The sequence below is a fragment of the Periplaneta americana genome, chromosome 2 (genome assembly GCF_040183065.1).
Source record: "Periplaneta americana isolate PAMFEO1 chromosome 2, P.americana_PAMFEO1_priV1, whole genome shotgun sequence".
In the NCBI taxonomy this organism is placed as follows: Eukaryota; Metazoa; Arthropoda; class Insecta; order Blattodea; family Blattidae; genus Periplaneta; species Periplaneta americana.
In genome coordinates this window covers 80,391,099-80,407,559 of record NC_091118.1, presented here as the reverse complement: position 1 = coordinate 80,407,559, position 16,461 = coordinate 80,391,099, and the positions used below count along the sequence as shown (strand labels likewise).

Below are 16,461 nucleotides of genomic sequence, written 5' to 3'. Positions count from 1 at the left end.
GTAAGAATTTCAATTTTGCCTGTTTCCTTCTTTCTACTACCATGCAACAATCTTCATCAAACCACGGTTTCTTTTTCTTAGTTTCATAATAACCTATGCTCTGCTCAGCTGCAATTTTGATACTATCTCTGATATTTTCCCACACGCTATTAACATCTAATTCTTTCTCAACTTCGTCGGAACTTTCTAAAGTGGCAAACCTATTCGAAATTTCGACCTGATAATTTTGCTTAGCTTCCTCGTCCTTTAATTTCAAAATATTGAATTTAGTAATATTAACTTGTTGCTCTACTCGCTTGGCTACTGATAATCTTTCTCTTAATTCTCCAATCACCAAATAATGGTCAGAATTACAGTCTGCACCCTTGAAAGTTCGAATATCTACTATACTAGTATGTCTCCGTTTATCTATCAAGATGTGATCTATTTGGTTGTGTGTCAATCCATCCGGAGAAGTCCAAGTATATTTATGTATATCCTTATGGGGGAATGTTGTACTTTTGACAATTAAATTTTTCGATGTGGCAAAGTTGACTAATCTAACTCCATTGTCACTACTAATTGCGTGTAGGCTCTCTTTTCCAATAGTTGGTCTAAAAATATCCTCCCGTCCTACTTTAGCATTGAAATCCCCCAATAAAATTTTCATGTGATATCTAGGGAACTGATCAAAAGTATGTTCCAATTCCTCATAGAAGCTATTCTTTATATGGTCGTCTTTCTCTTCTGTAGGGGCGTGAGCATTTATAACTATGATGTCGCACCATCTACCCTTAAGTACTAAATATGATAACCTGTCACTGATAAATTCGACCTTTTTTACTGCTGATTTTATTCTTTTATGAACAAAGAATCCTGTTCCTAATTGGTGATTATTGTTTCCTTCCCCATAATACAACAAGTAATCTCCTATTTGTGATATGCCATTCCCATCTAACCTAACCTCTTGTACTCCTACGAAGTCTATTCTATATCTAGCTAGTTCTTTTGCTACTAATGTTACCCCTCCTGTTCTATAAAGACTAGTTACGTTCCAAGTGCCAAATCTCAAAACCTTATTCCTTTGCTGTGGTCGTGCCAGAGAATCAGTCCTATTCCGAGGCTTATTATAGGGATACGTAACAAGCTGTTTTTTACGGTGATGGGTTGTTAGCCCTTCGCCCAACCCCCAAGCTGGAGGACCACCCCTTATCGGCTGTCCACGACTGCTTATTCAATATATTCGCAGCTACCCTCCATATCTGGAGGCCGTCTCCTCTATCCGCAACCTGAGGACGCACCATGCCGTGGTGATAGGGACCCACAATACATGGTATCTGCATATTCTAATGCACGTTATCAAAGTAAGGCAATAGCGTGGAAGAGAGGGGTTTTGGGTGGGTCAGTGACACTCCTTAAAATTGTGAGTAATTATATGCAAGACATACCAAAAGTCTGAACTAACCTATCACTGATTCGATGTTACGAAAACTCGCCTTTTCTGTGGTCAGTATGGAAAAACACAGAAATGAGATATTCTGGTCTTCCCCGTCACCTACTTATTCCACCTCAACGGAGCAATCCCACCTGCCCACACCTCTCTGCTGGACCCCACATTCACAGGAAATTTCCATCCTTATTTCTGTGCAAAATTGCTGTTGGCACTCAATTTTTCTTTTGTTTACGGTACTTATGAGTCAACTAGAAGCCAAGTACATAAATACAGTTTCTTATTTTTCAAAGGTAACCTGCAAGAAAAGGACAATACTGCACACATGATATGGTATTATCGCCTCGGTCTCATGCTTAACATTATTCGGCAGGTCTTTGAGCAGCCTCGTGAGTAACATTCAGCATGTCTTTGAAATTTACTTGTATTATTGTTTTCAATTTCTTATGTCGCCGCTCCAATCACTCGCCTCAATTTCAATGTTGCAACCAATAAGCTGTTTCCATTATAAAATGACATCTACTTGTCTAATCCACGTGGACTAAAACCGAGGTTGCAATGTCTTGTGCTGAGGACGAACATTAAGGTAGCCTATGTGATTAAAAATTATGTTGTTTGTTGTTTTCTAATGCCAGGCGTTTGACAATAAAGCCATTTGACCTCTTGCACTCCAATATTTTTCAAAGATATTATCATGGCCAGCCACTGAAGCACAGATTTTGAGGTGTTCCGAATCCATTTCTTGGTTTGAGTTGCACAATGGGCAGTTAGGGGACTGATATATTCCAATTCTATGCAGGTGCTTGGCCAAACAATCATGGCCTGTTGCCCAATCTAAATGCAGCTACAGACGATTTTCGTGGTAAATCGGGAATTAACTGTGGATTTTGATGCAGAGAGTTCCATTTTTTCCCTTGGGATTGTGTTATCAAATTTTGTTTGTTGAAGTCTAAGTATGTAGATTTAATAAATCTTTTCACAGAGTAATACGTAGATTTAGTAACAGGTCTGTAAGTAGCAGTGCTGCCCTTCTTTGCTAAAGCATCCACATTCTTGTTTCCCAGGATTCCACAATGGGATGGTATCCATTGGAATACAATTCTTTTATTGAGTGATATTAATTGAGAGAGCATTTTAGTTATTTCTGCTGTTTGAGATGAAGGTGTGTGTTTAGAGACTATTGATAGAATAGCTGCTTTGGAGTCTGACAATATAACTGCATTTTTAAATTTATTGATGTGGCATAGAAGATTCCTGAGACTTTCACTTATTGCAATGATTTCTCCATCAAAACTTGTTGTTCCATACCCAAGAGATTTATAAAGTGAGAAGAGACAGCACGTAACACCTGCACCGGCACCTTGTTCTCTGGAGATCAAGGATCCGTCAATGTATAAATGAAGCCAGTTTTGTGGAGGGTACCTAATATTAATTGTCTCTAAAGACAATTGTTTTAGTATTTCAGTGTTTACTTCTGATTTTAGTATTTCTTCTGTTAAATTTAGATTATATTCTATATTTAATAGAGTTAAAGGGTTTGGTTTAATTTGTAGGTTATCTTTTAAATTCGGGATATTGATTTTCTGTTTTAATTCTTGAACAATGGATATGAAACTTTTTTGAGTTTTCAATCTACAGAGAGGACTGTATGAATGCCAATTGTTTCCTGGTAATCTGATAAGTTTTTCATATTGAATCAGTGCTTTTTCTTCTATTGTCATTTTGATGCTGTTAATATTAGTGAGGAATCTCATAGAATCTATTGGAGTTGTTTTGATTCCACCAGTAATGAGTCTGAGAGCTTGGTTTTGAACATATTCTATTTCGTTTATGAAAGGTGAAGTAATTAATTAAAATTTCTCCGCAGTATGTCAGCACTGGCTGTATAAACATTTTGTATGTAGTGTTCAAAGTATTCCTAAAGCATCCCCATTTCTTTCCTGCTAGTCTTTTTAGAAGAGAGAATCTTTTACGAGCTTTTTCAGAGATTTATTTCAAATGGTTGCTCCATGTTAAATTACTATCGAAAATAACTCCAAGATATTTGGATTCATAAGTCCTAGGAAGGTGTTGGCCATTGTATTGGATATTGAATTTTCTTTCTTTTTTACCGAGTGAAAATATTTGGTAGTTACTTTTGCTTAAATTGAGTGTCATCAAATTTGATGTATTCCATTCATGTAGTTGATTTAGAGCTTTAAGAGCAGAATTTTGAATTTTGTCTCTATGTCTGTAAGATCCGAAAGTCCACAAAACTATATAATCTGCAAATAGTGCTGTTTTCATGTTTGATTCCTCTAATAGAGAGGGTAAGTCATTTATATAAATATTGAATAAAGTTGTGCTGAGGACAGCGCCCTGAGGTAGACCTCGATATGTTTGTCTGTAAGTAGAAAGTGAGTTATTGAATTTAGTGGCAATGAATCTTTGACTAAGGAATTCTGATATCCATCTGAATATATTGCTGGAGATACCTAATTTCTGGAGTTTTTGTAATAATTTATTTCTCCAAACAGAGTCATATGCTAACTGGAAATCAATAAATATTGCCAAGGTATCTTCTTTCTTGTTAAAACTGTCTTTTATTTCTTGGCCAAAGCGTATGACTTGTTCATTGGTAGAGTGTAGTTGTCGAAAGCTGGCTTGTCTTGGTGATAAAAGATTTTGGGATTCTAAATACCAAGTTAATCTGTTGGAGATCATGGACTCCATGGTTGTTGCTATCATGCTTAATAGTGCTATTGGTCGATAACTATTAACATCATGAGCAGGTTTCCCTTTTTTGTGAATTGGTACAATGATTGCTTTTTTCCAAGCTGCAGGAATTGAGGTGTTCCATGATAAATTGAAAATGGATAAAAGTACAGACTTGGCTTTTTCCCCCCCAGATGTTTCAAAAATTCGGAATGAATGTTGTCGGGCCCAGGAGATTTCTTGGTTATTAAATTTTGTATAGCTATATTAAATTCTTTGGAAATAAAATTTTGATGAAATATTTCAGGTTTTGTACTAGTAATATTGTTTTTATTATTTTTATGAAATTCTCTTTTGATAAGTTTGTCAGTTTTTTTGGTATTGGGATGTAATCTGTGAGAGTTTGAATAGTGTTTATTAAATGCGTTTGCTATATCTCTACTATCTGTTAGTGTTTTGTTATTATGAATAATAGGTTGGCTAGTATTTTCCTGTGTATTGGAAATATTCTTCAGAAAGTTATATGTTTTAGCGCTATCGGTTCTGTAATTAATATTTTCAATAAATTTATTAAAACTGTTCTTTTTTGCTGTTATGATTGCTTTTTTAAGAATGGCAGTCTTCTTCCTCCAATCTTGAGTATCTTCTGGTGTTTTGCTATGTTCTGCTTTGGTTCTTGCTTTATCTCTATCTTGTTTCAATAAATTCAGGTTTTCTGTCCAGAATGGGGTGTATTTTTTTGGTTTGCCTCGTGGAATGTGCTTTTTTTTGCAATTTTAAGAAGAGATTCATAGAAATATTTGTCTCTTCTTAAAATTGCAAGAAGAGACAAATATTTCTGTGAATCTTATTATTATTATTAAAGAGTTATTATTAAGAGTTAAGAATGCCAACGTACTCGTATATGAAACAATAATAATAATAATAATAATAATAGCCATTTAACAATATAACAAACTAGTGCTTATTCTTATCGAGGAATTAGACGTGACAATGTGATGCTTAGAGTGAATACAGAGCAACAATCGGTCGGCACAATTATGTTTTAAAAGCACACCGCACGTTATTGTATGATGTCAGCATGTTAAGCATGAGGCTGTGGCGATTATATGCCGAGCTTTGTTACATATTTGCACATGAAAAATGCTGCTAATTAACAATACTATGGACTTAACTTCATAAAATTTACCTGAATTATGATATATCCTTTGTCTTTTTTCTTCTGCTATTGCAGTTATATGCAACACACTCAGGGAACATATTTTTTTTATTAATTTTTTCATAACGCCTACCTTGGTACACACAACGTTGTAAGCAGATGAAATTATACAATGGAGGGCACTTAGTTTATTACTGCCGTGTTTTGCCGCAGCACCACTAAGAGCGCTGTACAAGCCAAATTGGCTAATCTATAATCACTCTTCTGGGTCATTCAATCAGTTTGTCCTTCAGCCTCAGTCAATCAATTGGTCAGTCATCAAGTAATCTTTCGATCTGTCAATGAGTTGGTCTAACTGACTAATCTACTGACTGACTGATTAATTGGTCAAATCTCACTTTTCAGGAATAGCTCCCTGTAAAGCTGACTTGAATAATTTCAAGGGAAAAATTGTTCCAGGGCCAGGTATCGAACCCAGGACCTTTTTGGCTGAGTACGCCAATGCTCTACCAACTGAGCTACCCAGGAACTCTACTAGACCCGGCTCATTTATTCCCTTTTATGTCTAAGGCATAGATAAGACTCAAGTGGTTTGACAAGACTTCAAAGACTCAGCTTTGAGTGCATACTTTTTCTGTGTGACTTGAATTGTGATTTTCTGTTAACGAATTGGTCAATTGTCCCACTGACCAATTGACAAACCGAGAAACCATCTGAAAATCTTTTCCAGGAAGGTGCTCCTTCATCTTCGAAAACAGGTGAAAATCTGATGATGCCAAGTCCAGACTGTGGGATGGATGCTCAAAAGTTTTCCACTCGTTTGTTTTTCTGGCAGTATATAAGCAAGCATTGTCATGAAGAAGAACAATTCCACATGAAAGCATGACCCTGCGGTGCTTCTGAATACCTCATTGAATAACTGATTGAATTTCATAGATAGTGGGACTATCAACATGTGCGTTCATTAAAAAAAAGCTACACTCAACAGATGAAAACTTATGCACCAACAACACTAGGCAAATGCCTAAACCACACTGAATATAGCTAATCCGAGACCAGCTGCAATGATAGCTATGCAGTCACTATGCACAAACATTCTTTACCTTACTAATTGCCCTCGTATTTAAGCATCTATTGCTTGTTGGACTTGTAACTTCTTCTAGAATTTTCTTAGTAAAGATAATTTCTGTGTCTAAATTGTTGAATTTCGTTACTTGGTCTATATTACTTTACTCTCAGTGAGTCATATGTTCATATTAAGAGTGAAAAATAGACATCCTTCATTACAAAAATTAACAATAAAGAAGAACCAGATGGAAAAAAATGCTTTAGTAGAACTAGAATGTGATTACTGGACAATATAATAATATAGTACCGGTTAAGGAGCTGGATATCAATTTGGAGGAAGAAAAACTTAAGACAGAAATAACTGATTGTCAATTGTCTATGTCAGACTTTACTCTCAAATGGCTGTACTGTCACAGAAAGAATGAGTTTTGTGTTCACAAAGATTTTCGGGTGTGTCTTAACTCAGTTATTTTGAACTTTTGTAGTACTGGTAATAATTTTACTATAGATAAGTTTATGCGAAAAATACTATATCATCCGCATAATTCATAAATGTTAGCCAGAAATTGATTTAACATTATTTATAATTCTGTCCTATAAAACGTAAATTTTTCCTGTTTCCTGTATCTCCTTTAGGATCTTCATGGTCTTATCATCTTTCAAGTCTACTTTATGTTGGTATTTTCTTGTGTAAATTTGTGTAATCCCAAATGAGTCTTGACAAGTGGATTCGAACTGCTTACAGTCATCAACATTCTTTTTTGTTTAAAATTGAAATTTGACATCCATATCTGGATGAAATACTGGTTAATTTTACTTCTATATATATTTTTGCTAGTGGCGGGTACTTGACTTTTCGTCATTCACCCATATTAAGCCTGTTGTGTAATTATCGCCCTGAGTGTGCCCTAGGAATCTGGTGTATGCTATACCCTAAATGAGATGGGATGACGGATTTTTTTTTTTTTTTAGGATGCCAGAGGGGAACCAGAGCTCCCAGAGGAACTCACCCAATTACAAACTAAGTAAATTCTTGCAAAAATGGTTACAACAAACCCTTAATTTGAAAAACACATACTCTATAAGAAATACAGAACATTTAGTAAATGAACTAAAAAACATCACGATCAACAAAGATACAAAATTAATATCACTGGACATAGAAAATTTATACACGAACATACCGGTTCAAGAAACAATAGAATTAATTAAAAGAAAGCTCAGTGAAAACAAAGTTAATGATTCCATAATCGAACAAATAATCCAGTTACTAACACTTTGCACGTCACAAAATTATTTCACTTTTAATCAAAAAGTATATAAACAAAATACTGGTTTAGCATGGGGAGTCCGTTATCTGGCATCCTAACAGAAATCTTTTTGCAGCACATAGAAGAAAACCATGTTCAAAATTTATTAAATAAACACAATATAAAATATTACCGCAGATATGTAGACGATACCATTATAATATATAACAACAAAACGAATAGTGATTCCATCGTACATGATTTCAATCAAATCCATAACAACCTAAAATTTACAATTGAATTGGAAAAGAATAAATCCATACCATTTTTGGATATAAAAATAATAAAACAAAAAGATAGCTTATTCTTTGATATTTATAGGAAACCAACACACACCAATCATATTATACCAGCAACCTCAGAACATCCTTTTTCTCATAAATTAAGCACGTTTCATTATTTAATAAACAGAGCATTACAGATTCCCTTATCTCGCACAAAATATAGAAAGGAGATACAAAATATTTTTAACATCGCAAAAGAAAATGGTTATAGCAGAACCTTAATTAAAAAACTAATACATAAAAAAGAAAATGAACAAAGAACGAAAAGTTCATCTACTTTATCCAGGAACACTAAAGAAAATAACAAAACATGGTCAACGTTAACATACAATAAAGTAATTTCTAACAAATTAGCAAACTTTTTCCAAAAAGAAAATATAAAATTAGCATATAAAACCAACAATAGATTAAATAATAATATCAACAATCAGTTACACCACACCGATAAAATTAACATGAAAGGAGTATACATGTTAAAGTGCAAAACCTGTAATGCCAAATATATTGGGCAAACAAAACGGAATTTTAAAACAAGATACAAAGAGCACATCTCCGATTTTAAACACAACAGAACAAAATCTAAATATGCATCCCATCTCATTCAATATGGACATGAACTTGGATCAATAAGTGATACCCTAACAATAATCAAAACATATAAAGATAATACACAAATAAACACGGCAGAAGAATATTATATTTCGAAATATTATAAAAAAGATAAATCATTGATTAATGAAAATTTACCCAATTTACAAAACACACTATACAGCATGTGATGTGGTGTATTCATGCGCGCACTATTTGCTTCTTATGTAAACTATGTTAAACACAGGTACACAGTCTCCACTTAACCAGTACACGACCAACATCCACAGAAAACACTTCCACAACTAGTGAGTATTGTTCAATGTATGTAGTTAATATAATTAAATATTTCCGATTTGCTCTAGCAAAGTTAGAATTTATTACCGACATTTACATTTTATTTAGTGTACTTCGTAGCCATCCCATTTTTTCAACATTAATTGAAACCGGACTTTCAATCAAATTTATATAACAAATTGCACCATTTGTTTTAACTAAGCTAATATTAATTTTCAACACTTAATTTCTTTCAGCGATTTCAGACTTTCGATTCACACCATGTTAAATAAACTTCTACAACATCACTACTACATTGAATAATTATCCGTAAGTTTCATTTAATACATTACAATTATTAAAATCAAATCCATCAGTTTCAAAATTAGATTAACTACCTACGACTTTGATTATTTTTCAGTGTAACATGAACAACAACAGAACATACGCCCATCATCTGATTAACTATAAACAGTTTAAACCCAACATATTGGCATAAACAATAACACCAAGATCTACAAAATATAGGCAGTTATAACAGGCCAGAATTTTATACTATGATATGGAAAAGTGAATACCTTCTAACAAAATATTGTAATTTGCAAATCCTCACATGCATAGTAAAGCATTAAATAGAGTTAGCTCATCATTTTTATACTTTATCTTACTTTTAGCCTCATATCATTACATCGTTCATATTATCGTTCACATGTGATGATTTGCAAAGAATATACCCATGATAATATAAGTATATTTTAATTGTTGACAGTTGGGGTATCCACAATTCAACATTATAAAACTAATTCATATAATTTTTTAATAGGTTTTACCTTCATATGACAGTAAACATGTATTGTATGTGAATTGTGTAGATAACATTGAGAGTATTGATATTGTAAAATGACAGAGTGTATCTGATGATGTTGACATGGTCAACGAAAACGTTCATACATCACACAATTTATTATGTAATGGTTAACACCTAACAAAATATATAAAGTAGTAAAGTCAACGACTGAAAAATTTAATTTTCTAACATAAGTGTCCTAAGTTTTGCAGACGACACTGTTTTAATTGTAAAAGATCTTACAAGTGCTCTAGCTTTGTTCACCATAGCTCGAAATTTATTTAATGAAATTGGTCTAAATTTAAACTTGAGGGGTTCTATGCATAGACATTTCGCTATACTAGGGGCAGAAGAAATCAGTGGGTCTGGCGAACCCCTACTTCTCTACCCCGACTCCTACGCCCCTCAGAACCTGCTTGGTGTATGGTCCTGTCCCAAATAACTCCATTGATACTTTCTCACTGCAGGAAAACTTAGAAAATAAATAAAATAATAACGTGATTTGTAGTAATTACAAATAGGGCCTACATATTTTACTCAATATTATCGTTATAATATTTTGCAAGTTAATACTTTGTATTTATGTATTTTCAGATTGTTGTGTTGAAATAGTAAATATCAAATAATGTTTATGCAATATACTTACCAACTTTATAAATCACGATAAAATTAAGGGTGTTATTTAGGGTTGCCAACTATTTTTGAAGAAAATACAGGAAACTAAGCTACCTACAATATTTCACATAGAAAATTGACAAATTATACAATTCAGTTAGCAGTACTAAAATACAACTTTATCCTACACTTAGACAGTTGGGCTTAAATTAAGAGAATTTTGAGATATTTTGCCTCGTGTAATAGTTTCAAACAAATTGTAAAAATTCCCAACATGAGTATTTGAAGTTGATTGTGATTTGCAATTCTGATTTGATTAGATGTATCCTGCTCCTATTTCCAACATTTGTTCACTTACTGTTCATAAGAAAAAAACACTCTCTGCATGAGCTTTGCTGCCTGGTATGCTTACAACACAACTTGCTAGTTTTTTTTTTTTTTTTTTTTTTTTTTAAACTCTAATATTGTTTGATTTTAAATTAGTGAGCCCTGAAACTATTTCTGGCAAGTATTACCTTCTGCAGAGATTGTACATTTCAGTACATCTCTGGAGCAACAGAATCCATAATATAAATCACCTTCAACCACGGAAAAATTAAATGTTTAAAATAGATTTTTACGTTATATAAGAATATGGGAGAAAAGTGCTCGAAGAGAAGAAAAATATGGGCTAAATACGGGAGATCCCGGGAAATACGGCAGTTTTGGCAACCCTAGTATTATTCAATAATTAAATGAAAGATTGTTACATCTAGTCTCGACCCCATTATTATGGACAGATCAAAAACTAAACATTTTGAACTCTTCTATCTGGCCAACTCTATTGTATTCTCTTCAGTCAACTCTGATGAATAAATTACCAATGTCTTTTCTGAAAGATACTGAGTTACTTATGAAGTCCACATTGAAGAAAATCCTGGATTTACCCATGTATGTTTTACGCTCACCAACTTTCAAAGGATTGTTTAAGGCAACATGGGAGGCATTCATACAACGTTTTAATAAGTGCATCACATTAATAAAGGAAGATAATTCTCTTGTCAACACTGTAAGAAATCTGACTTCAGAAGCTAATCAGTGTCTCCAAAAACTTGGAATCTGTAAAAATCAACTATAATCACATCCTTGTCATAAATTTGGAATGGTCTTCAGAAATATTCTGAGAACTAAAGAATACAAGAAACAGTTGCATTGAAACACAAAGCACAAGGAGTTGAAGAATATGCACCTGCAAATAAACTAGTAAAGACATGAGAAGGCCTTTCAGTATCAGAATTGAAAGAAGCTTTAAAAATGATTGGGCAAACTGTAAATCTGTGAGCAATGCCAGGCCATTCTCAAGACTGTTCCCAGTGTAGACATTGTATTCAGATTGAAACTCTCCCTCACGTCTTGGAATCCTGCCAGCATGATATGCTCCTTCATATTTTTTTTTTTTTCAGTAGGTTATTTTACGACGCAAATCAAGATTTTCAGGTATAACTCCGTGTAAAGCTGATTTGAATAATTTCGAGGGAAAAATTGTTCCGGAGCCGGGTATCGAACCCGGGACCTTTGGTTTAACGTACCAACGCTCTACCACTGAGCTACTCGGGAACTCTAACCGACACCGATCCAATTTTTCCCTCTATATCCACAGACCTCAAAGTGGGCTGACAACAGTCAAGCAACCAACTTCGAGTGCACACTAACTCCGTGTGACTTAAATTGTGGTTTTCTGTTAACGAACAGTGACGTGTATTATGCAAATCAAGATTTTCAGGTATAACTCCGTGTAAAGCTGATTTGAATTATTTCGAGGGAAAAATTGTTCCGGAGCCGGGTATCGAACCCGGGACCTTTGGTTTAACGTACCAACGCTCTACCACTGAGCTACTCGGGAACTCTAACCGACACCGATCCAATTTTTCCCTCTATATCTATATTGGATCGGTGTCGGTTAGAGTTCCCGAGTAGCTCAGTGGTAGAGCGTTGGTACGTTAAACCAAAGGTCCCGGGTTCGATACCCGGCTCCGGAACAATTTTTCCCTCGAAATTATTCAAATCAGCTTTACACGGAGTTATACCTGAAAATCTTGATTTGCATAATACACGTCACTGTTCGTTAACAGAAAACCACAATTTAAGTCACACGGAGTTAGTGTGCACTCGAAGTTGGTTGCTTGACTGTTGTCAGCCCACTTTGAGGTCTGTGGATATAGAGGGAAAAATTGGATCGGTGTCGGTTAGAGTTCCCGAGTAGCTCAGTGGTAGAGCGTTGGTACGTTAAACCAAAGGTCCCGGGTTCGATACCCGGCTCCGGAACAATTTTTCCCTCGAAATTATTTTACGACGCTTTCTCAACATCTCAGGTTATTTAGCGTCCGAATGAGATGAAGGTGATAATGCCGGTGAAATGAGTCTGGGGTCCAGCACCGAAAGTTACACAGCATTTGCTCATATTAGGTTGAGGGAAGACCCTGGAAAAAACCTCAACCAGATAACTTGCCCCAACCGGGAATCGAACCTGGGCCATCTGGTTTCACAGCCAGACGTGCTAACCGTTACTCCACAGATGTGGACTCCTTCATAATACTCGCCATCATACTTTAAGGAAATTTCTTGCTAAGAGTCTGTTGCAATACTTTGAAGCCCACCAAGAAGTATTCTGCACTGCTGCAAATGGTAGTACATAACGCGTCGATATCATTACTATGACAGACAACATGATAATGCTGTAATTATTCATCCAATGGTTCGATTTGAGACTAGTGTTGATTAAGCTCAACAAGTAGGCCTACATATGGAAAATAAAAATATTTATGAGCCAGTTCGTGAATACCTTTAACCAGAAGTATAAAATTAGTGGTGATGTTGAAGTGATAGGTTTGTTTTTTTTTGGTTCTTGTGGTACCGTCTCAAACTTGTTTGTTGAATTTTGTAAGAAATTTAATGTTCCAACCAGTACATTAAAAACTCTGACTGTTACTGCGGTTAAATATTCAGTACAAATTCTGAGAAAACATTTATATGGACAGTGAACTCTCAAAAAATTATTTGTATGAACAGTGAAGTGATGAGAAATTCTAGTACTATTATGTAAATTTTGTTTGGCTTATCTAATTGGTAGCATTTATATTATGTTGTGTATCGGAATTGTTTTTGTATTCATAGTATGCTATGTTTTTTGGGCAACCCTTTTTGTGGATTTTGAAAAAATGAGGATCGATGATAGGGAAAATGGAAGAACTTTAACGAAGCCTGCCTAAACTCATAATGCACCCCATATAGCAATGGAAGTAGCATGAAGGTAATTTTCATAGTGATGAACAATTATTGCTTCCTTCCTTCTCTTCGTCAGTGAATGCCAATACAGTCTTCAATTATTAGCTGTCATGTGCAATGTAGAAATAATATTGTTCCTTCAGGTACTTGAAGTCTGTCTGGCTGGCGACCATATACAGCGAGTGGGGTCTCCAGAGGAAGTAAGAACTTCAGTCAAGTCCCTCCAGCAGTCTTCCATGGTATGTGCAAGACTGAATCGTGGTAGTGTAGCAGGGAATGGTGAAGTCTACCTTGATCTCTTTCGTCCTGATGAGACTACTCCACGTTATACAGTCCATGTCCTAGATCAACCATATGCGAGAGAAACAGGAAGAAGATTTGCAGCTTTCATTGTACCACAAGGAAGGCAGGTCTTTGCATTCTTTGAATCTAAAACTATAGATGCTGTTTTAAATTATGTTTTTGTAAATATGTAATTAATTTTACTGTACCCATTATCCTACATTGTTTTTGCAGAGAGACTGAATGGCTCTTCTCAACTCCTGAGGGACGTGCAACATTACTTAAATCAGCAGGTTTTGATCGGTTGGCAGTGGTAGCATTGCATAGGGACCAAAAGTACGACGGGCTTGATGCTGTACAAGAAGAATTGGCTGATAGCATATTACACTTAGCACCACCTGGCCTGGGACAAAATACCCAAGTAAGTACAAACATTCATAGCAGGTTCTCAAACAATTTGTAGTTTTAAATCACAATAAAGCATTGACTTTCTCCTCCAAAAATCCAATTCATATCCCTGTGAGTTAATTTGCTTTCGTCCAGAAAGATGAACTATCGACAGTATCTATATACTAAAAGTAAATTTTTTAAAAATCCTATGAATATAAAATTAATCTACATAATATATTTTTTTATTATACACGGGCATTTAACTCATTACATAGGAATAAAATAATTATAGAATGTTTACAAATAAGGACCTTCTCGGTCATTTAAGCAGATTTAGCTGTTTGCAACGGCCCCAATGAGTAGGAACCCCTTTATCCTATTTTGATCACCTGAAGACAAAGATAGAACCAATCTTTAAAACATAATTTTGCTTTTCATTACCAGCAATGAAAAAAGTTCAATCTATATCTTTTCTGAACAATTCACTATTACTTTCTTCCCCATTTAGATCAAAACCTGTAGGAAAACCAATGGTGTAGAGCAGGTATTTTCAGCTGCTGGTTCTGTTGTGTCACACATCTCTGCTCTCGAGCTCCTTGAGAGGAGAAGCATAGCTATAAAAGCAATGTAGGAAGAGAGGCAATGGAAGGAATGGAGATATTTAAATAGTGGAGACACAACATTACCCTTTCGCACATGCTCTACTAGCTTTGCTCCGAGAGAGGAAACATGCTCCGATGTCACAGGTTGGCCAGTTGAAAATTACTGCTGTAGAGGATGAAATTACAAACGATTGTCTGAAGTGTAATTGGGATGACCTAGCAATATACACAACAGATGGAGGTACTTTGTGGGATCAGTGTTGAGTCAATATGCTTTATGTCTTCCTGATTGATTGATTGATTGATTGATTGATTGATTGATTGATTGATTGATTGATTGATTGATTGATTGATTGATTGATTGATTGATTGATTGATTGACATTTATCAAACTGATACATAACAGGGCGACTTCACAGAAGAATATGTTTACAAGAACTAATCACACGATTTGTGTCAGAGGAAGAACAATTATTTGTATGCATCTGAAGTCTGATTAGTGTAATATATAGCGGTGTATATACAGGGTGCCCATTTATCTTGTGCGCCTATTATAACTTTTTTGTTTGGATAGGTATTGAAATTTTTGTTTTTGAGTGTTATGTTAGAACAAGGGGCTAACATGAGTGTGGAGATTTGGTGCATGTAACTACATTATGATACAAGATACACGTGACGTCATCAATTTTTCAAATAGCACTACATACTTTAATCATGTTACATTGATTATACATATTAAGACGAGTTCAAAAATGTATCACAATGTCACCTTCCTAATCAATAACAACAAAACGAAACAAAAACGTACTTCCAATGTGATAATGTTATGCTTTGAGAGTCACAGAAGATGTTCCAAATGGTGACCATTCACATTAATGCACATTTGAAGGCATTCCCTGAAAGACATATGACTGCCCCGCATGTTGCTGGCTGAATGAACACACAAGCCTGTCGAATGCATTGCTGCGTGTCGTCTGGTGTTGTCAGAATATTTTGGCACACACTGTCCTTTACAGTTCCTCACAGGAAGAAGTCGAGTGGCAACAGGTCCGGAGAACGTGCAGGGCACTATACGTGGATGTGGCGTCGACAGTTGTTGTGGTTTGTTTACATGTTAGACAGCAAACACACAACTCACGTCGTGTACAGACATCAGTCGTCTTTCGTTTTGTGTAAGTTAATACCCAAGATGAATGGGGCACCACAACAAACGACACATTCTGATGGCATTCATTTTGCATTTTGTTATTATTGATTGGGAAGGTGACATTGTGATACATTTTTGAACTCGTCTTAATGTGTGTAATCAATGTAACATGATTAAAATATGTAGTGCTATTTGAAAAATTCATGACGTCACGTGTATCTTGTACCATAATGTAGTTACATGCACCAAATCTCTACACTCATGTTAGCCCCTTGTTCTAACATAACTCTCAAAAACAAAAATTCCAATACCTATCCAAACAAAAAAGTTATAATAGGTGCACAAGATAAATGGGACTCTCTGTATAGTCAGCGATGTATGCAATGGAAGGGGAAAGGAACTGGCCTAGTTACCTCATAAGTGATGCCTTCTTGGTATCACTTGTGAGGTTCAGACCTGTCTTCGTACAGTTGACTAAGCAAGAACTACTAATCACACTAAAATGT

General features: G+C 35.1%; 1 protein-coding gene and 1 long non-coding RNA gene across 3 annotated transcripts in view; both read left to right on the top strand.

The window, feature by feature from the left end:
* The window catches only part of LOC138694375 (eEF1A lysine and N-terminal methyltransferase homolog), a 57,855-nt gene that overhangs the window by 9,683 nt on the left and 31,711 nt on the right, over positions 1–16,461 (top strand). The window contains exons 5-6 of one of the 2 annotated variants that reach the window (XM_069818055.1): positions 13,678–13,944; positions 14,055–14,237. In XM_069818055.1, coding sequence (XP_069674156.1) covers positions 13,678–13,944; positions 14,055–14,237 — 450 coding nt within the window. Of the gene's footprint in view, positions 1–13,677; positions 13,945–14,050; positions 14,238–16,461 lie in introns of both variants that reach the window. The other variant, XM_069818054.1, reaches the window with a different exon arrangement.
* On the top strand, positions 8,847–11,147 carry LOC138694376 (uncharacterized). Its single transcript, XR_011330917.1, has 2 exons — positions 8,847–9,138; positions 9,230–11,147. It is a non-coding gene; the product is annotated as an uncharacterized lncRNA (long non-coding RNA).